The sequence below is a fragment of the Pleurodeles waltl genome, chromosome 5 (genome assembly GCF_031143425.1).
Source record: "Pleurodeles waltl isolate 20211129_DDA chromosome 5, aPleWal1.hap1.20221129, whole genome shotgun sequence".
Lineage (NCBI taxonomy): Eukaryota > Metazoa > Chordata > Amphibia > Caudata > Salamandridae > Pleurodeles > Pleurodeles waltl.
Window position 1 is genome coordinate 1,025,003,093 of NC_090444.1, and position 22,518 is coordinate 1,025,025,610.

Consider the following 22,518-nt stretch of genomic DNA (forward strand, 5'->3'; position numbering starts at 1 on the left):
GAGCATGAACTTAAATGGTAAACGTACAGTTAGCATAAACATGTTTAAATAAATGGAACGTTTCTAAAATACAGTTAAACACAGTTAAGCACTGAAACCGCAGCATGGGGGAACACACCAGCATAGGAAGAAAATAGTGCAATAAAGGGCGACAAAGAGAATGGTGCTTTTAAGTACACGTTACAACAAACGAAGCAACTGAAGGACACTCAAGACAACGTAGAATACATGAACAGTAGAACTGCATGCACTGCAGAGGAGAAAGCCGGTATGAGGAATGAAAAATCTGTTTAAAAGGCTAACTATTCAGAAACAAGAATTTACAGCCTTACAGCCTTAGAGACAAAGAACATTACGTGCTCCTTGAAAGAAAGACACACAACTAACTGAATGATAACTGCTAACTTCCTGGACTGCCACATGAAACACCACATTCTAAACAATTCTCAGTGACTTGGAACTAAATCACAATACAGTAGGCACAGAAGCAATGGGGGCAGCAACTATACACTAATCAGAGAAAGGTGTGCTCACTTTTGGGAAATTAATTATTAACTGAAAGAATCCCACGTATGATCGACAACTCCTTTTCAAGCAAGACTGATATATGTGTGAACAATAAGCAGAATGATTTTGATAACGTCTTGGAAGCTACTATTGATCTTGAGAAGCATGACATCCAAAAACGTAGGTAGAAACCAAAGATCATAAAAAGCGACTTCAGCGAAAACCACTGGATCAAACAAGTGAGGATCCATGAAGCAACTGACAAAGTGGGGACTGGAAGCCAGACGAGGCACTTTGTTAGACCAGGAAAGTGGGTTCCACATCAACTGCTTAGAAGTGCTTGCAGAATCCTCTGCAGTGAACTTTCTGAAAGAGACAGAGTGTTGTGCTCCATTCTTTTAAAAATGGACAATGTGAAGGGACCCTAGTACGTCAAATGCCTTGGAGGATAAGGTAAAACGTTCTAGCACACATGCCAGGGACTTTTGGGAATTCTGCTTAGACACAAGGATCTAGGTAATGGGTAAGTGCTTACCAGGGAAGTTCAACCACTTTGCAGATTGGAACTCCAGGCATTTGAAAGATTTTATCTCATGGAAATTCGATCCAATCCTTTTACCTATGATCATAATTAAATGGGGTCCCTACCAGGTGGACTTGAGTGCGTCTTGAACACCAACTTCCACAATTCTTAAGTGGAGGACGGGCCCCCTGATGTAAGTGATAGATGCATACATGCAGTGCTGGAGCCAGTTCCATGGGTATGCATTTACATCTTTCTCAATAATTACAAAGTTAACAGCTCAAGTCAAATGTCAGAAGATGTTTCATATCCTGGTATCTTTGGTTTGGAGGTCACAAACATGGTTTCCAGTTGTCATAGAACTTTCTATGGATTCTCTGATCCTACTACCCCAGTGTCCAACCATGCTGACGAATAGGTGTGGCAACATGCACTACAAGGCGCTGGACGGGACACTCAGGCTCACGTCCTGGAAGATTATAGGAGATGGTGGGGCAACGCAGGCCTATCCTGGCATGGATCTGGTCTCATCAGAAAGCATTGGCTGATTCCACCTCTAAACAGTATGGCCAGGCTCAGCACAGAAGGTCTCATTGGAGATTGGGATGTAATTTGGATCCTGGTGGGGCAGACACAGTGCACATTTTTAACTTTCTGTCTGAGTTGTCTCACAAAGGCCTGGGGTACCGATGATTAATACATTTTGGTCTGGAATTTCAGCTGGTCGAGAACCATGGCAAAGAATCTGAACAGGGGAACACCCCTTGGTCTGTAATTTGTTAAGGGGTGTTAGGCTTTTTCATCCTCTAAAGTGCAGTATTTGCAACTATGGTATATCAATGTGTAGCTGCACCTTTTCGAATCATGCCAAGAAAAACATTTCCTATCTTGGAATGAAATTTTGGGTAAGTTAGCAATACTGCTGTGTTTAGTCTCATGGAAACGAGTCTTTTATGCGAGGGGAATGGATGAATCCTTCATGATTTTTATTCTAGATGGCGTTATCTTTAGAGTGTCACATAACACAAAGACCAATATCAGAACTGTCCATTGCCTGTCTTTCCCGGATCATTCTAAGCTTTAAGTTGCTAGATGTCTTAAAACATATGAGACACTGACAGAGAATGTCAGACCTGCAGGTACCAGACAGTTTTTGATTTCCCTTAAGAAGCCTTTTACGCCAGTTTCTTCCCCTATGAATGCTAGATGGGCCTTCTAGGTGATGGACGAATGAGGCATCGACAACTCTTCCTTTGGAACAAATTCTCCCAGGGAAGATATAGCCTCTAAGGCTTTTTCGGTGGGGGTACATCTGGAGGACATTTTGAAGACAGCTGATTGGTTGTTAGATTAAACTTTTAAAATGTTCTACTTTAGGCCTGTGCTGGGAATTGCCTCATTAGTAGGAGTAAGCATCACACAAGCATAGTTCAATCCTCCAGTCATGAAATAGAATGAAACGTTTCCTAGCTATCATGAAGGGAAGCTTCAATTCTATTAACGATACAGACGTCAGGATTACTCCATCCGAGGGAAGACAATATCCTTCCCATCTTTATACTTGGGTTAGTTTAACTCCATTTGGAGTAAGTATATCCTTTATGAATTGTACATGTTGCAAATGTTATTGGGTTGTCTGTTTCATAATATGCTATATTTATTCTGCTAATGTAGACTAAGATGGCTTCATACCTTCTGATGGATGAAATTTGATGCTGTTCTGTATTTTGTAGGTGCTGAACAGAAACAGGAATACTAGGTATGGGATTATCTAATCTTGGTTTTCCGCATGAAGAAAAAAAGAAGTGTTGTTCCTTGGGTATGTCCTTATGTGATAAAGCCATCTGATTGCTTGACTTTTGCTCGGACTCGTGGGAGTTGTAGTCCTTTTCTTGGATATTATATATCTTATATTATTGCTGGGCTGCTAAGCTAATAAATGGAAGAAAGAAAAGCATAGTGCGAGTCTTCATGTCCTTAACAGAATTGAAACTTTCCTTCACAATAGCTAGGACATTTGTAATTCTTTGTAACAATCTTGTCTGCTCTGGACTCACTGGGATAACAAACAACTAATACTGAACTGTGTCAGGCTGTAGATCACTAACTGATTCTAAGTCAAATGAAGGCAATGCCATGTTCAGCCAGGATTCTTTCAAACATGGCATGAGTCAAGGTATGTTCAGTGCCAAATTCTGGATATCGACTAGGAGATGCTCTCAAGAACAGCAACATTAGTTTCAAAGGCTGTGAAGAGGACCAGGATAAATAATGCTCCTGGGCCTCCAAATTGGATCTTTGCTGAAGGTAAACTTAATTGGAAACAACCCGTCCTTTTCACCTCAACCAGGCCTAAAACAGGCTTGCAAATCATCAAGAATAGCTCCACTTCCTGAAAACACTTGATATGCAGTAAAAAATAAACTTTAGAAACTAATTTTCATCGTACAAATATTATCCAATGGTACAGAGCTGAGCAGTCTCAACCTTCGCTCTGGGAAACCAGTCCCCGAGCGCAAAAACATAGGGGAATTAGACAATTCACAATCAATCCTGACCAATCTTGAAGAAGGAGGACACACCAACATAATATGTAGGAAGCAGATTATTTTGTATTGTCTAAAATACAAAACAATGCCTGGCAAATAGTTCGAGGTCTAGTCAAAAAAGGTTTTTTCAGCCATTGGAGGTCCTTCAACACTAGAATTTGTCTCCTTTGCAAATGCAAGGTGTTAGATATTTATTAACCAGAAACAGTACAATACTATGGGCAGATATAGGCACTAGTAGTACTAGTTTGACTGAACCTGCTTACAGGTGCTTAGGCACTCCAGTTCATTTTTTAGCTGACAGAGTTTTTGACAGCCATGTTCCCAAAGAGTGAATAAAATGAATAATGCAAGATGTAAGACTTGACATAAAACGGTAACCATAAATCAGTTCACTTTTTCTCAGAAAAAAATCTAAACTGTCAAAATCACTTGAGAAAGAATTGGGTTGGTAAAAATCAGTTCATAGTGGTTAGTATACATTTATATTTTAGAAGAATGTTTCACCAAAGATGAAATGACTTACTTATATAAGAGGTGCGAAGTTTTTTCACAGACTCAGAATATAAGCTAGATAGGCCGCACATGCAAGAAGCCACAGTCTGCATACCTTAATGAAGCAATGAGAAAAGAAAATACTGACACAGCACAACAGGACACAGACAGAAAACCTGTGGGGCAGAACTGAAAAGCATTAGTAATACGTGTGCTTTGTCAAGACATGCAAATTGTTAGTAAATGCAGATGAGAAAATAAAACACAAATTACAAGTATGTAATACATAGGCAAACACAACGGGCGTTAGATTATGTTAATGTATTCTCTTTCCCGGGTCACCTAGAAAAGCACATGAAGCATGATGACAGTAGGCAAACGTTAACAGAAATGAATTTGCAGAATTTTTAACAATGTTGAACTGGGAAGAAATTGGTTATCCATTTTAGGAGCTCAAGAGAGTGAGTTAAATGGAGTGGGACACTGGTAAAAGACTGCATGATAAGTCACTTTTTCAGCTTGATATTGTAAAAAGTTTTCAAAAAGGGAAATAGTTTTAGCTTGGCCACCTCTGACTACAACAGTTCTTGCTAGCAAATCACTGACAGAAGATTGAAGAATAAAATAACAATGAATTTAAGTGAAGCTTCAACAGTACCAAACCCAGCAATTTATTGAGGCTAGTCCAGGGGTCTCCAGCCTTTTATTTAATAGGAACGACTCAAGTTCAATAAAAATCATCCCGAGCTACTAATATTATTAGTATTATAGTGTTGTAATAGTGACCACGTCAAACAAGATTACATTAGTGGCCACCCTATGCAAGATTATCACCAATTACCACCTCAGTTGATAGTGCTTCTAGCTGTAACGTAAATACATTTTGTCAATTTGCATTGCTTTTACTTGGGTAATACAGAACAGTCAGAGCTGCAACACCCCTGGCACCAAGATAATACTAATGGTAATATGTCTACCCAACACCAAATGATTTATCATTCAAATATCATCTTTAAATATATTTTGGAATTCAACCAATTTTCCTTCAAGCATCATCTTAGAAGTTCTAAAAGTCACACACACTTTGGCTTGAATAAACACTTTTCAATTTTGGTATAAATATATTAATTCCGTGAAGCAAAAGCTTCCAAATTGGTAGGATGGGCTGCAAACAGGAGAACCACATACAGGTAGCAGGAGAGCTACCATTAGTTCACAAGCCACTTGTTGGAGAAGCCTAGGCTAGCCGAAAACTCCAACATATATCCTTAGTTTTCCAGCACGTTCTCAGATGCAAGCATCAGACAGCAGGACTGTCGAGAGCTTAAGAACGTGTTTTCCAAACAAAGGCAAATAAAAAAATAGCTAAAGTGTATTCATTATAAAATGCTAAAAGGTTAGACATTGGTGTGTGCAGTGCACTGTGATGGTTTTATAATAAAGGATTACAATTGTAGCCCATGTAAGTCTATAGCAATTAAAGATAATTTTGTGGGACAGTTGTGGTCCTGTCCTAACAGTACCTTTACTAACATATTGGGGGATCTGACAATCTGGAGCTCTCCACAACATTTTCTTGGCACATAGCAGAATTTGGGCTATGCCTGGCATAATGGTGTCGTCATTGACATATTATAGGTGCATTTAATATAATTAGCTATCTCAAGCATAATGGTACAACTGGAATATTGATGCCAATACTGCTAATATTGGGATAAATTTTGACATATTTTAGGCTATACCTAGCATAATAATTCATACTCCTATTTGTGGCATTTCCCAGAACAATGATGGCTTTGGCCTAAACCTTTCAGTCCTTGATATACTGTGCCCATCCCTGACATCTGCCTGTATCCTTGACATAATGGTAGCCCTTGTTTAATGGTAACCACCCTTGACATACCAGGTATGTTTCTGAAACAGCTGTGCACATATCCACCCCCCTGGTCTAACTGTGGACATCACTAACATATTGTGGGCATTCCTGACCTAATTCTAGTTTTCTGCAGTGTAATAGCAACCTAGATCTATTTGTGCCTATCTTTAATTTGCTGTGGCATTCTTGACATCATTGATGTTATATGTGGTATAATGGGGATCCTGGTATAATAGCATAATTCTTGAAATAATGTGATCATTCTTGATATAACTGCAGCTATCACTGGAACAATCATGGTGGAAATCCTTGACATATGATGTCCATAATGTTATCTGCTGATGATATTGACAGACAGGCTTTTAAAGTCTGAATCAGTCTATATGTGGCAATAACTGTTGAAAGTAGTTGAAGAAAGGGGCTGACGACTTAAAATAGTACATGTGATGCAATCAAACATCCTATAAAGCAGTATTTGCCTTGAAAAAGTTTACAGGCATATGTTTCAGACAGAAAGATTAGGTAATGGGTTTGAGAGCTGGTGTCTCTATGGTTATATGTCTGCTGCAAGGTCTGGTCAACTGTAAAAAGTTTGAAGGTTCAATGAATATAGTGAAATATGTTTTTTCATAATATTTTATTGGTGATATGTCTGACAATATCATCTTTTAGGTATATTATGCGCCAAATGTAAAAACAACTTCTGTCTTTCTCGCTTCCCTCTCTCTGCCCTATTCTGTAAATTATGTATGTGTCAGTGTACACACATTTACAGCATTTCATTGACTCATATTTTTGTTAGAAGTTCATAGTTGTTTTTTGATCAAGCTTAGTAAAGAGTTCCCCGTGCACTAGTGGTTACATGCATTAGTAGTTAAGATTCTAGATTCTCACACTGAAGATTTAAGTTTTGAGCTCTGGTGGCTCAAAGGTCATCTGTCCAGTGATCTGCAAAGAATTGGTCGAATGACATACCAAAATATATTGTTCATGTTTATTGATGGACAAATATATTTCCTTGGCAATACGCCTAACAATATAATGCCCCAAAGGTAAAAAAACACTTTTCCCTCTCTCTATCCTATTAGGTGAATCTGTTACACTCACAACCTGGCCATGAATTATACCCAAAAACAATACATTAGGATTTTTTTTTTGATTGGCACTCAAGAACATGGCGTTTTTTTAAATTATAGAAATTCATTATGGACAAAAGAACTACGGTTTCTATTATCATACCTCAAGTTAAACAAATTAGCCGGACCTTTAAATGGCTTGTATTACTAATATCTTTTGCCAATTTTTAGTCAAATTGTCATGAAAATGTAGTTTTATCATTTCCCCCAAGAGAAACATAAGGTTTACCTAGCAAACTATGAAAAGACTGAAATATTCACTTAGTATCTCTTCAGAACATTTGGAACTGTAACAAATGTACACCATTCAGCTGTTTATTTTATTTTCAAAAATTGTTTGACGAAACCACCCTGGAGGGAAGCAAGCTTGTTTGATTCATTTACCCTATACAATTAGGGGCAGGCAGTTATGTCCCAGTATATGTTCATCCCTAAAAGTGAATTAGAGTTCTCCAATCCACGTTCTCATGTGTGTACTGTAATCACTTCATTTTGATTACACACTTACAAATTGTAACAAAATTATCAACTTTTTATTTCTCTGGTGACAATGTTTATCACTTATATTTAGATAATAATGCAACAAGGAAAATGAATGCAAGCTGCAGTACACAGGTTGCAACCACCAGAAACGTGGATACTCCACCTATCAAGACATGTAGAATAAAACAGATACATTAATTATTCCTTGAATAGACTGTAATAAACATCTTTTAAAAAAATAGCATTTTATAAAACATTTCTATTTGCAAGCAATGAAGGGAACAACTAGCAAAAATATAAATAGTTAGCAATATTTTTTTCATCAAGCATTTTTGATTAAAAAAAAAAATACATATATATATACATACCTCCTGAGGGCTGCCGTGTTTTGCGGGGGGACCTTGGTTGCCTCTGGTATGGGTCATTTGAGCCATATAGTTCAATTGTGCCAAGGTTCAGGAGGACTGTCTTCTGTATGTAGTCAACCATTGCAATCCCATTACAATTGCCAAAAACTACTCTAAAGGCAAGGAAAAATAAAATGCTTGTATATCTGAATTTGTCCATATTAATCTAAACTGGCACCCTTAACTCAACATGTGCAATTTTAATATTAAATGAATAACTGATTATAGTAAATAAAATACATACTTGAATACAAGTAACTTAATGAAACACTACTGAAACAGTAGAATATTCTATGATACAAAAACAGAATTACTGAAATAAAATGATATGAGGAAAACAATCACAACGAGGAACACTTCACCAGGCTGTTGACACCACAAATAGACCTTATTTACCAGTTGTGATCACCGCTTATGATATGCCTTTCAATTCTCATATGAGAAAATGGCCAAATGAAGGGCTAAAAGAGCAAAGTCTACATATACAGAGGTCACTAAACATGTGTAACTCTTCCATGTGCCCTCAGTTGTACAGTGTAAGAATTTCAGGAAATCCAACCTAAAGAAAGATATTTTAACTGTGTAGGCATGATATAATTAGAAGGGCAACTGTTTTGAATGGATGGTATGGATCAGAGTTAAGCTCGCTCCTGCCCTCTCAGTGCACAGCCACCTTTGGAGAGTCACCAATTTTGAGAAGCCTAAGTGGTGTTCCGAAGTTTGTCTTGGAACATGTTCCATCCTCCACCATTCACATTCTCACAAAGCTTCTCCCTCCTTTTTAAATGACTGAGCAAGTTTGATAGCTCCTCTTCTCAACGTAATGTGTTGCATGGTGGTAAGACAACACTATGGGTTTTACAAAGACAAGTGTTGTAGTACTGGACCAGGAACGTTGTCTTAACTTAATCAGGGTGGTGTGTCTCGGTTTCCAGGGCTCCTGCTTTTTCTTGTCTTATACTTTGTGAGAGTGCTCCCGGTTTGTTCTCTTGTACTCTTCCTTTTGTTAACTATCAATACAGAAAGTGCTAGTTGTTTGAATTAAATGAGTGATGACTCTCATGAAAGCCCTCCTAATGCTTCAAAGGGTGAGGAGGAAAAGGAAAAACTGAAGGCTAAAAAATTATCTGACTCACACAAAACTTCAAAGTAAGCTCAGGCACAAACGTGCTAAAGTTTGAATAAGAGAAAAAAGCCTGCAGCTTAGTACCTTCATAGCAGACATGATGATCAGAAAAAAAACACCTTCTAAGAATCTCGTCAAACAAAAAAAGGGTTTCAAAGGTGGCCCAATTAAAAACGCACCAGTGCCAGATGGGTAGTGCAAATGGAGCTCTAAGAACCTTCTTTGTTAAAGAATCAACAAGGAATTTGTAAATGAAAACCCCTGATCAGGCAAATCAAAATAAAAGCAGGCAGAACCTGCAGCTAAATGACCTATTACCACCCAATACTCTGTGCTAAGGAAACAGCAAACCTAAGGGCAAGCACAATGAATGTTGATAAATAATCAACAGACCTAGAGGGGGTATCAATTTGCAAATAAATGCCACCTACCGAACAAGCTGCCCTTATGAAAGGACTTCGAGCTGCAAATAAAATTACTGTGACGTCATTCGCAAACAGTAAAAAGAGAGCTAACCTTTCAAGTTCCAAACTCTCAAACTTTGAGTATTCAAGTTGGGGATAAATAACTTGCCCTTCACTGAGACAGAAAGTAATCACTTAACAGAAGCCGAAAAGATGACACCCCACTGAGATGAAGCAGTGGTGGATATCATGGCCTCTTGATTAAGCTTGGTGGAATAAAAAAAAGTCAGCCTAGTAAAAGTGAATCAAACGCAGATCTCACTGAATCAGAGGGCATGGGGGAAGAGAATAGTGAAGATTTGTTGTCCAAGGCAACTTCAGAGAAACTCCTAATGATCTTCTCATGAGATGACATAATAGGTTGCATGTCCCGTTCTTGCATGTGGCAAACAGATCTATTCACAGTGGGTGTCAGTGACGATACCTCAATCATGCTGTTCATCAGAATCTGTACATGTACATGGTGCATCTGTGTAAAGAATGCCCGCAGAGCAACCTTGATAGCTCTCAGCTCTAGGGCATCAATTTGAAACCTTGATTGTTTCTGGGAATCAATGACAATTTTGTCGACAAACTGCCCAGATGAGCGCCACAACCTAAAAGAGAAAGGTGATAGTGTTATGTTATGAGGGAGTGGAGTGAACTGAAGGGAAAAAGTACTATTGTATTGGACTGAACCATCACAATCAAAGACTGAAGCACCTGATGAGAAATTGAAAAAGTCTCCTTCAGACTACCATAATACTGACTAGACAAAGGGAATAATTATGAACTCGATGGGTTTTCCCGCCGAGCTCTGGCTGGCGTTCTAAACACAGACCGTCAGCCCGTTGAGGGCCCAATAAACAACATTCCGCTGGGCCAACGGGCAGAAACAGTGTTTCCGCCAGCCAGCCCAGCGGAATGCTGGGCCAGGATATTGCCACATGGAGCCGTCATCAATGTAGCAGTGCGGCGAGTGCAGCAGCACCCGTCGCGCATATCACTGCCCGTAAATCGGGCAGTGACTTGCGCGATGGGGCTGTGCACAGGGTCCGCTGCACTGCCCATGCCAAGTGCATGGGCCCCCAGGGGGGCCCCAGGGCACCCATTCCGACAGCCTTTCCCTGGCGGGGAAACCGCCAGGGAAAGGCTAGTGGAACACAGGTTCTTTATCCAGCGGGCAGCGCTGCCCTGTCGGATAAGGCACTCCGCCATCGTCAGGCTGCCTGGCAGCAGTAGCAGAGTTCCGTCTGTGGCGGTCTCCATGTGAACATTATATGGCGGTCCAGACCGCCTATGTTCATAATGACCGCCAATATCTTCAGTCGCTACCACAATGGCCACATCATTAGACACATCAAAAGGATCATAAATGTGCAAGATTCCATCTGTCCATAACAAACATAAAATGACCTGGATGGCTGCCAAGGAACATGGGCAATATCAAACATAATCTTGGCTATAAGGACCAACCTGGTAGGAGAAGAACACACCTCAAGAAGGTTAGTATTTAAAATTGCACAGATAAATTGGAGGCACTGACAAGATGCGTATTGTTTACACTGAGATGAAATTGACAATAAACCATGGCCATTACTTTCATAAACAATACTGGTGTCAAACCCGCAAACAAAGGGAGCACCTTCAATTACCAATGCAAGTTCCCCACAGTGAACTGAGATATTTCATGTCAGGTGCCATAATTAGGGTGTGAACCTAAGCATGCTGGAGATCTAGAAACTTGAGTCAATCGAGATCCTAAAGACACTGCAGAACATGTTGCAAAGTCAGCATTTAGAATCAGCCTTGCCCAAGGAACTTATTCAAGGTCTGTGTCAAACTTCAGAGAAAGACATAGATCTGCCGAGAGTCCTGGATATCCCTAAATCTCTGGATGTATTGATCACTTGAACACTTCAAAAGGGAAGGAACAGGAAATTAGGAAAGGAAGAGATAACAGACAGAAGTGCTTGTTGTCAAAAGCCACTGTTAGCAAAATCCTAGATGCTGTATCATTTCCTTGGGGATTAGCCCTCTTACTTGCTCAGTGATGGTGTACGGAATCACGGCTAAATGGGTACTAGAAAGAGTTAGAGGTCAGTGAGAAGGTGTTATTTGAGTATGTTGGATAGAATAAGACCTTAAACTCAACAAAGCCCGTAAACTTATCTGAATTCCAGGCAGACAGTGAAGTTGTCAATCAAGACACCGGTGTAGCTCCCCTTGATGCCCAGGCATCAGAAACCAAATATCAGTAGCAGATGACCATGGCTCCAATCTCAAACAGACAAGACAAGCAAGAAAAGCCAAAGGCAGTAACCTAGGTTTGGACTATGTGAGTAAACCAGTAAAGGTTGAAAATAATTGAGGTTAAAGGTGCAGGATCAGGTAGATTAAGTATACGAAACAGAGAGCCAATTGAACTATGAATCACTGGCAGGCAAATAGACGTGTGTGTAGTGATGTTAAATAGACTTTCCCAATACTGACCAAGCAGTGTACTGCAGTTCGTCAGTTCCCACTCCATTGTGGTTAGTGGGCTATCTTTCACACTCTCCATTACCCAGTCTTTCAAAGATACAATTCTCTTCCCTGGCGGAGTCTGTTGATTCAGACATAAACACAAGGGGCAATACACACAGGGCCTGATTTAGAGTTTGGCGGATGGGATACTCTGTAACAAACATGATATATATCCTGTCTCATGTATTACAAGTGTGTGTTATAGCCAATGGCACTTGTAATACAGCAGATGGGATATCTGTCAGGTTTGTGACAGAGTATCCCATCCGCCAAACTCTAAATCAGGCCAACTATACTTCTCTCAACACGCTTGGACTGCAATTCCGACAGTCTGAAGGTCCAAGCTCAACAGAAGACCCGAATTTGTTTTGAGAATCATAAAATGACAAGAATAACACTCCTGAGCTTCGAGGATAATCTCTATGGCACATTTATTCAAGTATTGCTCAGGTGGTTGGAGTAGGCATGGTCTCTTATGTTTATTAAGCCAACTTGCTCCTGGAACAAGAAGCAGTATGCCAGACTCTGCAATCAAGGAGACGTGGATTTCCTTGATGAAGTCACTAAAAAGCTGTTTCATTCTTCCCAAATAGCCATAAGGTGCATAAGGAGTAATGTGTTGCATGGCACATAATTGTGCAACTTACCAAGACACCATAAGAACTAAGGATGTTGGCCTGTTTAGAACATCTAGCTGCTGGAAGATGAGCAGGGCTTAAAGTACGATGACTTTGAAGTTAGCATGACTCCTCACTAAAAAAAACAATTCACCCACAAAATATCAAGAAATCACTGCAAAAAATAGTAGCATCCAGATCTGCATTGGTACCGGTGCAGAAAAAAAGAGCTGAGGTCACTGGTACTTGTATGCTTTACATATACTAACACATCACCTATTACCTGTGAGCAACAATGATAGGTGGGATTTTTCTTTTTTGCCCACTAGAGACTAAGGGAGTTCACATAAGGAAGCTGTAGGAGTCTCCACTGATCAGAAATATGATGGCTATGCCAAACAGTACAGTATAACAATCATATGAGTCTCAGTCTTTTCTGAGTGTTTCTTTGATTTCTTGGCTTGCAAGATGAGTTGGCAAAGACACAAGGAATGGGGAGTTCATAGGAAATCTACTAAAAACCAGGCATGCTTGCCTAGTTCTCCATCTAAAGAGATACAGGGATAGCCACCTTGGACAAGGAGAGCTATGTCTATAGGGAAGGGAGGCTGAATGATAAAGCATGCCTCCTAGGTGAGTGAGGCCCTTCATCCTTTTAGGGTAGCTAGGTTTGTTCCTCTCCTCCCTTTTTGGGACGCTAGTAAAGTTGATTTTAATGCAGTGTCTTGTACTTTATAACTCATACAGAACAGAAGAGCCTTGGATTTAAAATATAGATAAACTGCAGGATGTATGGTGTTGAAGAAGAATCATCAAGAACGTACCCCCAAGCAAGAGTTGGGAAAGCACACACAGGTAAGCTACACACTGGATGGTTAAGTGAAAACATCATACATCATTGCAGCACATATGTGAACTCTCTCCAGTAAAGGACAAAAACATTAAGATAGCTAAATGGACAAGTTACTTACTTTTGGTAACAACTTATCTGGTAGAGACTACATCTTGCTGCAGATTCCTTACCTTTGAAACCTTCTCAGGTGTCAGACTGCATCCGGAAGATTTTAGTGATCAGTACCAATGCGCTCTTGAAGGTGGCACCGATCGGCTCCGTGTCCATGGTCGGCGTCATTAGAGCCAGATATGATGTCACATATCCCCTATAGGTGGCACCCAGTCGCGCCTACGTCAGTTTCTTTTCATGACTTTCCACACCAAAAGTGAAGAGCTGTGAAGAACACCGACTACTGGTGTGTCAAAACTAAGGCCTTGAAAAGGGAGTCCCCGCCCCTAGAAATCAGTTCACAGAGCGGGGATAATGGGTTTGTGGGTAAGGAATCTGCAGATAGATACAGTCTCTACCAGATAGGGCATTACCAAAGGTAAGTAACTTGTCCATCTTACCTTTGAATAGATACTCAATGAGTATCATTCCCCGGCAGTGGGTCTGCGGACAAAGTCCAAACTAGAAAATCCTGCAGGACCAAACAGGCAAAGTGTCATCCTTATGGACCTGACTATCCAGGCAGCAGTGTTTCGTAAACATATGCAGAGATGCCCACGTAGCTGCCTGACAGATGTACAGGACTGGAACTCCATATACTAATGCAGCAGTTGCAGCTTTATCTAAGGTAGAATGAATGCACAAACCCTCGGAGTTGCTTCTTGGGCAGTGCGTAGCAGATCTTAGAAACCCATCTAGAAATGGTCTGCTTCGGCACTGCCCAATCTTTCTTCACACCCACATACTCTACAACGAGCTGGTCATCCACCTCGAACTCTTTTGTATGATCACAGTATAACATCAATGCCCTTTTTGGGTCCAGGTGATGGAGTCTCTCCTCTTCCTTAGAAGGATGTGGGCGGGTGTAAAAAGTAGGCAATATGATGGATTGACCTACATGAAAGGGGATGACCACTTTTGACAGAAATGGGGTCCTAGTGTGAAGCAACACTTTCTCAGGATAGATAGAAAGGTAGGGCAGCTTAGATGACAATGCTTGCAGCTCACTTACTCCACAGGCAGATGTAATAGCCACAAGTTATGCTGTTTTCAACATGAGAAGCCTGAGAGGTGAGTTGTGGAGAGGCACAAAAGGAGTGCACATCAAAAAAGTCAGCACCAAATTCAGATCCCACTGGGCTATAATGAATTGGCATGGAGGAAAAAGATGTGTAGGATCTTGGCGAAACCTATGTTTGATGAGAGACTTAAACAAAGGAGGTTGATCAGGCAACCACAAAAAAGCAGAATTAGAAGCCAAATATCCCTTAACCATGCCCGGAGCAGAGTCCTGCTGGGCAAGGGACAGAATGAGCAACAGGACCTCAGAGAGAGGGGCAGAAAGGGAGTCAACTGACTTAGCTGTGTACTATGCCACAAATTTCTTCCAACAGGAGTATACCTACCGTTTTGGTGAAGAGAGGCCTGGCTGCCAGGATAACGGTTCAAACTTCAGGAGGAAGGTCAAAGGCCGTCAACTGCAGCCAATCAATCTCCATGCAAGAAGGCAGAGAGTGGAAAGGTTTGGGTGCAGAATCCTTTCCTGTTGCTGCCACAGAAGATCTTCCCAAAGGGTCAATCTGATCGGAGGATCGGTGGACATGCTCAGCAGCTCGGGATACCAGACTCTCCGTGCCATGTCCAGAGCCAGCAAGATTACTTGTGCCCGGTCTTTCTTGATCTTCTTGAGAACTTTTGGCAGGAGTGGTATGGGTTGAAATGCATACAGGAGGCCTTAACTCCACTTGAGGAAAAAAGCTTCTTCCAGCAATTGCTGTCTTGGAAACTCCAACACGCAATCTGCTGACATTGCATATTCTTTGCGGAGGCGAACCAATCCAACCAAGTCTCTCCTCAATGCTGAAAGAGACCTTGCGCCACCTCTGGACAGAGACCCCATTCATGATCAGCTATACATTTCTGAATGAGTTTGTCTGCTCTGGAATTCAGAGAGTCTGCCAAATGTTGAACCCCTGATGTTGTAGCCATGTCCAGAGACGTAGAGCCTCTTGACAAAGGATCCATGATCCTCCCTGCCCTGCTTGTTGCAGCACCACATGGCTGTGATGTTGTCCGTGAACACCTGCATCATCTTTCCTTTGATAGAGGAAAGAAAGGCTTTCAATGCCAGCAGGATTGCATGGAGCTCCATCATGTTGATGTGGAGTACCGTTTCCACCGGAGCCCAGAGGCCTCTGACCTTCACCTTTCCCAGGTGGCCACCTCATCCAAGGAGTGATGCATCTGTCACTACTGTCAGATCTGGTTGGGGAAGGGAGAGGGATCTGCCTCTGTCCCAATCACTGTTAGTTAACCATCACTGCAGATCTTCTGCAGTTCCCTCCGAGTTCTGGACTCTGTCAAAAAGATTCCTGTGATGCTGCGCCCACTGGAACTTCAGGTCCCACTTCACGGTCTGCATATACCATCTTGAATGTATTACCAGCAGGAGGCCATGACGTCCAGCAGCCTCACAGTCATTGTCCCTGACATCCAGGAGAGAGGCTGAAACAGTTGTAACATAGCCTGAATATCATGGAGTCACTCAAGAGGATAGGCCCCAAACTGCAATGTGTCCAGATCAGCTTTGATGAAAGAGAGCATCTGTGAGGGAGTAAGGTGTAACTCTGGCAGTTTATAGTGAACCCCAGTGAATGCAGGAGGTCCACCATAATCTGGAGGTGGGAGACCAAAGCCTGGTGCAATCTCGCTTTCAACAGCTACTAGTCGAGATAGGGGAAGACTGAAATCCCTGATCTCCACAGATGAGCTGCAACCACCGCCATCACCTTGGTGAACACACAAGGGGCACTGGTAAAGCCAAAGGGGAGCACGGTGAATTGAAAGTGTTCGCGGTCTACCATGATGTGCAAGTAACGTCTGTGGGCAAACAGGGCTGGGATGTGAAAATAAGTGCAAGTCCAACGCTACCATCTAGTCTCCTGGGTCCAAAGCAGATACGACAGAGCCAAAGTGAGCATCTTTAACTTCTCCTTCTTGAAGTAACAGATTCAAGGACCGAAAGTCTAGTATAGGGCAGAGACCTGTGTCCTTTTTGGGCACCAGAAAGTAGGGGGAATGGAAATCACAGCCTCCTTCTGGCATAGAAACCCTTCTCTATGACTTCCTTTCCTTGCTCAAGAGTTTCGTAACTTCCTCGCAGAGAAGGGACAAATTATCTTCCGTCATCCGATCGTAGGATGGTGGCACTGATGAAGGGGTATTCTTGAAGGGGAGGGAGCAGTGCCTTCGGACTATCAGAAAAACCCACCACGAGATGGCAAATCCTCCCCTAAGTGGCCCATGGTGGAGGAGAGTCGGACTACGAAGGTTTAGAGGCTGTTGCAGAGGGAGTAGGGGTGACGGTCTGACCAGATCGCTGGCCATCTGATCAATTAGGTCGATGGGTCCCTCGGCCACGCAGAGGTTGGGCAACATGAGTGGCACAGTGGCTGACCGCGAATGGGTGTGGTTGGAGACCCCTTCCATTGCCGCGAGAGGGGTGAAAGGCAGACTGAGGGGGACGAGGGGCCGTCGCGAGGCCCAAGGATCTGGCCGTGGCCCAAGAATACATAAAGCACTCAAGGGACGAGTCTGCCTCGTCTCCAAAGAGACTTGTGGCATCCAAGGGCATGCCCATCAAAGAATTCTGGACATTCCCCGATAATCCAGACTTACTTAGCCAGGTGTAGCGCCTCAGGGCCACTGTTGAAGAGTCCGCTCTACGTAGTAAGTTGGTAGTGTCAAGTCTGCAAAGAACTGTGAACTTTGCTGCATCTCTCCGATACGCAACAGCCTGAAAGAGTACAGGCCCGGCGTCCTCCGGAACCTGTGGCAGTGCCTGCACAACCGTATCCCACAGCGTTTGGGAATAATGGGCCCAAAAGGTATTCAGTGTTCATGGACCGCAATGCAAGGCTGGTGGAAGAAAACATCTTCTTTCCAAGTGAGTCCAACCTTTTGGATTACCTTTCTGGGGAGAGGAAAGGAACGCGCCTTGGGAGGTAGAGACTTGGACTGCCAAGCTCTCAGGGGTGGGGTGTTGCATCAAGAAACTTGAGTCCCCAGGTATGGTGCGATGGCAGCGGGCAATTGTCTTGTTACCAGGAGCCCCTGTGCCGGGTTTGGACCTAGTAGGATGTCAGTAAGTGCATCACTGAATGGGAGCAGGGGTTCACAGGAGGAAGCTCCCAGTTGCAGCACCTCTGTCACGAGGTTAGGCTTGATGGCCACCAAGGGCAGTTGAAGGTCCAGGTCCTCAGCTGCCCTCCTCACCACCAAAGCATAAGAAGCTTACTCCCCCATAGCCATGGCAGGGTGAGAAAGCAGGCCAGTATCTGGAGAAGTGTCCAGTCCGCTGGCCTCACCCAAGTCTTCACACCAGTCCATTTCCTCATGGGACTGGTATTCTAAAGGGTCCTGTGACCCCTCCCATTAATTTCCGAAGCCTAGCCCATAGGAAAAGGGCTAAGAATCTGAATGAGGAGGCAAGGCTCCTGCCGGCACCCGAGTCAGCATTGTACGACACCTATCCGGCTGCATGTCAGAGTACGGAATTACAATGGGCATGGCGCTGCCCAGGGAAGGTTGAGGTGGCATGACCGGAGCAGGTCCGGATCCAAGACACGATCCCTGGGAGCACCAGGGTCCTGAGACCACAGCTGCTGTCGCAAAACCCAAAGGGGCCCCCCTCTGACCCCATAGGGGCCAAAGACATTCCAGTAGAGTTAATGTGCCCGAAAATGAAGCGCATGGCCTAAACAAATCTCAGAATTTGGTAGGGGTTGCTCCATCTCCTGAAAACTCTGGAAGGGGCAGATTCGGTCCAGACAAAGATTCCGCAGAACGAGGCCTCGAGCATCCACCCTCTCTCGTCCCATCTGCCGACAGACCAGCACTTTGACTTCTTGGATTTTTTTTTGTGCCTTAACTTACCCGATCGACTGAGGAATTGGAGTGGGATGATGATGACTTTGGACTCTGCGACCAGTCATGGGAACTTCCTCTCAACCAGAACCTCGACTTGTGCAAAGGCGAGCTCCGGCGCTGCCATCGGCTTTAGGGGAAGCTTTCTCAAAGCCTTCGGATGCATGGCCCGGCACTCAACATGTCTGTGCTCGAGACACCAGAGACACAGGAGGTGCAGATTCGTCACAGGCATTCCCTGATGACAGGATCCGCAGGGCTTGAATCCTTTCTTCCTAGAAGACATCCTCGACACAACACGAGTGAAACTCAAAAGACTCGACAAAAAGTTGAAAAAAAACAGTCAAAAATGGACTAAGGGGTAGCTCACTTCAGATCAGTGCCTAGCTGGCACGGAAACTAAGAACTGACAGCAGCGTGACTGGATGGTGCCTAGATAGGACCCACAATGTCATATCTGGCACGGATGCTGCCGGTGACGGACGCAGAGCTGATCAATGCCACCTACCGGCGTGAAGGGGCACAGCTCATGAAAATCTTCCAGACCCAGTTTGGCATCTGGGGAGAATTCAAATGTGAGGAATCTGCAGCTAGAAGTCTCTATCAGATAAACAAAATATTGCTGAAGACATTTTAATCATTTTTTAACAAAACACTAAAAACAGGAATCTGTTACTATGATTAAGGAGCACACAACATTAATTATTAGGTTTCTCTAGGCATAAGTAGAACTGTTCATTAACCCCACGTGATATTCTATCTTTTTAATGGAATAGGTGGTGATATGTTTAACTGCACTCAAAGACGCCAAGCTGGTTTGTTTCCAAACCCTTCCCCCCTTCAGATTGATCTCTATTCAGGTTTCGGAATAGGGCTTCAATTTTGAAATAATTCCCATATTTTGGTTTCTGAAACCAGTGACTTTATAAGTATGTTGTACATCCTTCCATTTTTTTCTTTTTTTTTAGATTACCCCCTTTTCAAAGTGCAGTTAAGCAGAACTCAGTGGCATTCATTCCTTTCACTGGGATCTATTTTGGAGTTTGAAGGACAATGTGTTTCTGAGCAACATTCAATGCTCTCTTATTACGTAGCTTTTACTACCCTCAAGGGTTTTTAGGGTAAAAGTTGATTTATGCCATACAATCACATTGTTTTGGATATCATTTTTGTGCAGAATCACTGACTTCCCACGTTTACAACTGCTATGTCTCTGGAGGAGGCTCTAACCTTTTCACAATTTGTATTATTGTAGATGTCCAATGCTTGCTGTAGAAGGCTCTAAGCCTTACATATTCCCCTTCCTCTAAGGTGATTGGGAAATAGGAGGGTGGGGAATACCTGTTCTCATCCATTAGCAAAAGTTACTTAGCTTTGGTAATGATCTTTCAGGGAGCATTAGTTCGTGAACATGTGTGCCAATGCCTGCCTAGCCGCCTGACAGATGCCCAGGCATGTTACCATGCTGTTAGCACCTTAGCCCTGGTGGAATGAACCCATACGCCTTCTAATGGTGGCTTCTTTGCCAATGCATGACAGATCATTATGCAGACAACAATCCATCGAGAGATGGTCTGTTTTTGCACTGCCTTGCCCTTCTTTGCTACAGAAAACTCCACTAAGAGCTGATCAATGTTCCTTGGCACGATCAATATAAATGCTCAGTGCCTTCTAAGACTACAAATGATGGAGTCTCGCTTCCTCCTTAGATGGATGTGGTGGAGCAAAGAATGCCGGAAAGGTGATAGCCTGTCCAACATGAAAAGGAGTGACCATTTTCGGTAGAAAAAAAGATTGGGTCCTTAACATCAACCTTGGAAGAATATTGAATAAGGGTTGCAAAAAAGCGGAAAGAGCCAATAAGTGGCCCTTAACAGTGCACAAAGCAAGTAGTTGCTTGGCTAGGGACTGAAAAAACAACACTTTAGACAACTTTGCTTGCAATGGGTCAATTTGTCGGGTGCTCACCAATTCACCATTGCTGCCTTAACGATTGGCATAAACTGATTTTTGTGGAGGGACACTTCACTGCCAGATTAAATCAATGAGCTCAGGTGGCAGGGTGAAGGAGGCCAACTGCTGCCACTCAATCCCCAAGCATGGAGATGCAGACTATGCAGTCCCAGTGTAGCACCCGGCCTTGCTGCTGCAACAGAAGTTCCTTCCGTAGCGGTAGCTTGATCGTAGGACAAATGCTCATGCTCCGGGGTTCTGGGTACCACACTCTCCTGGCCCAATCCGGAGCAATTAGGATGACTTGTATCGGGTCATTACAGTTTCTCTTGAGAGCTCTGGGCAGGAGATTAACTGAAGGAGGGCATACAGTAACCCTGAGCTCCACTTATATGGAAGGCATCTCTGAGAAAGAACTTCTTTAGATATTCTAACAAGCAAGACTGCTGACAATTGGCTTTCTGGGCAGTGGCAAAAAGACTGATCCAGGTTTCTACCCATTGCTGGAAGATACTCGAGCCACCTCTGAGTGCAACTGATTTGTTGGGTGCCTGCTTCCATGTTTATCCACTCTGGCGTTTAAAGATCCCACCGGGTGGTTCACTACTGAAGAAATACTTTGGTAGTCCAGCCACTTTTAACAGTGCACAGCCTTCTGACACAGGGTCCAAAACCCCACCCAGCTAGCTGAAGAACCATATGGCGGTGGTGTTGTCCACGAGGACCTGCACCAGCCTTCCTTTGATGATGGGCAGGTAAGCCTTCAATGCCAAGTCCATTACCCTCAACTCCAACAAGCTGATGTGGAGTCAACCCTCCGCAAGAGACCAGAGGACTCCGATGTCCACCTCTCCCAGATGGCCTCCCCAACCCAGCAGTGATACATCTGTGATCACTACTAGCTCTGGATGGAGTAAGGAGAGGTGCCTGCTACTGATGCAATCACGGTCCTGTAGCCACCACTGGAGATATGTTGCAGTCTCCTCCGAAAATCTGGATCCAATCTAGCAGATTCCCCTGATGTTGTGCCCAGTGGGATTGGAGGTCCCACTGTAGAGCCGGTATGTGAAACTTGGTGTGTTTGGTCTGCAGAATACAGAAGGCTAACAACCCCAAGAGCCTCTGAGTAATCCGCATTGAGATCCAGGACTTGGGCTGAAACATCAGAATCACAGTCTGAATAACTGGACTCTCCAGTTCGGGGGAAAGACACAAAATTATGGGGGCAAAAACACAATAGATTATTTGCATGACTCACTTGTCTAAAGTTCTAGCCTGACACCCTTGGAGGAAATATTTAGCCCTGCCTCTGATAGGGTGGCTGTGTACTGGCAAGGACACACTAAAGCAGATTCGAGGCTGCAGCTGCTGGAGGGGCTGGGTTTTGAGCTGGACATCGTCCATGCTGTCCTGAATATTATCAATGAAGACTGTGCGCACAACCACTAAAGGGTTGAAAGGCCTACCGGGCTCATCGAGAAGTCTGGTGCTGGTGAAACTGAAAAACTCTACCATAGCCACAGAGATGGCGAAATTGCTGTTGAAATTACCTTGTGGGAGCTGAAAGGCCCAAGGAACACAGGTGGCTCTGCACTCCTTCAACTGTTCCAAGGCAAAGTCTGCTTTCTTGACAAAAAGGTGAAATCATCAAATGGACACCCTCAGAGAAGCCTTTGTACCTCATCCAGGCATGGCGGTGAACGGCCACACTAGTACCCATTTCTCATCCTAAGGAGCTGGTCGTGTCAAAACCAGAGAGAAGGATATATTTTGCAGCATTGAGGCTGTCCTGAAAAGCCTGGGTAAGGTATATTCAAAGATCATCCAGAAAAGCAGGCAAAACATTCTGAGAATCTCGAAGCGCATGAGAATAGGAGCTCAGAAAACAGCATGGCATTCACATACCTGAGGGCTAGGATTGTGGATGATAAAATCAATTTCCCAAAAG

The 22,518-nt window shown here is 43.2% G+C and overlaps 1 protein-coding gene across 2 annotated transcripts in view; it reads right to left on the minus strand.

Annotated features, from left to right (window-relative positions):
- STXBP5 (syntaxin binding protein 5) overlaps positions 1 to 22,518 on the minus strand; it is a 933,640-nt gene that overhangs the window by 309,303 nt on the left and 601,819 nt on the right. For both annotated transcript variants that reach the window (XM_069235194.1, XM_069235193.1), the window contains exon 18: positions 7,938 to 8,089. In XM_069235194.1, the coding sequence (XP_069091295.1) occupies positions 7,938 to 8,089 (152 nt within the window). The remainder of the gene's footprint in view (positions 1 to 7,937; positions 8,090 to 22,518) is intronic.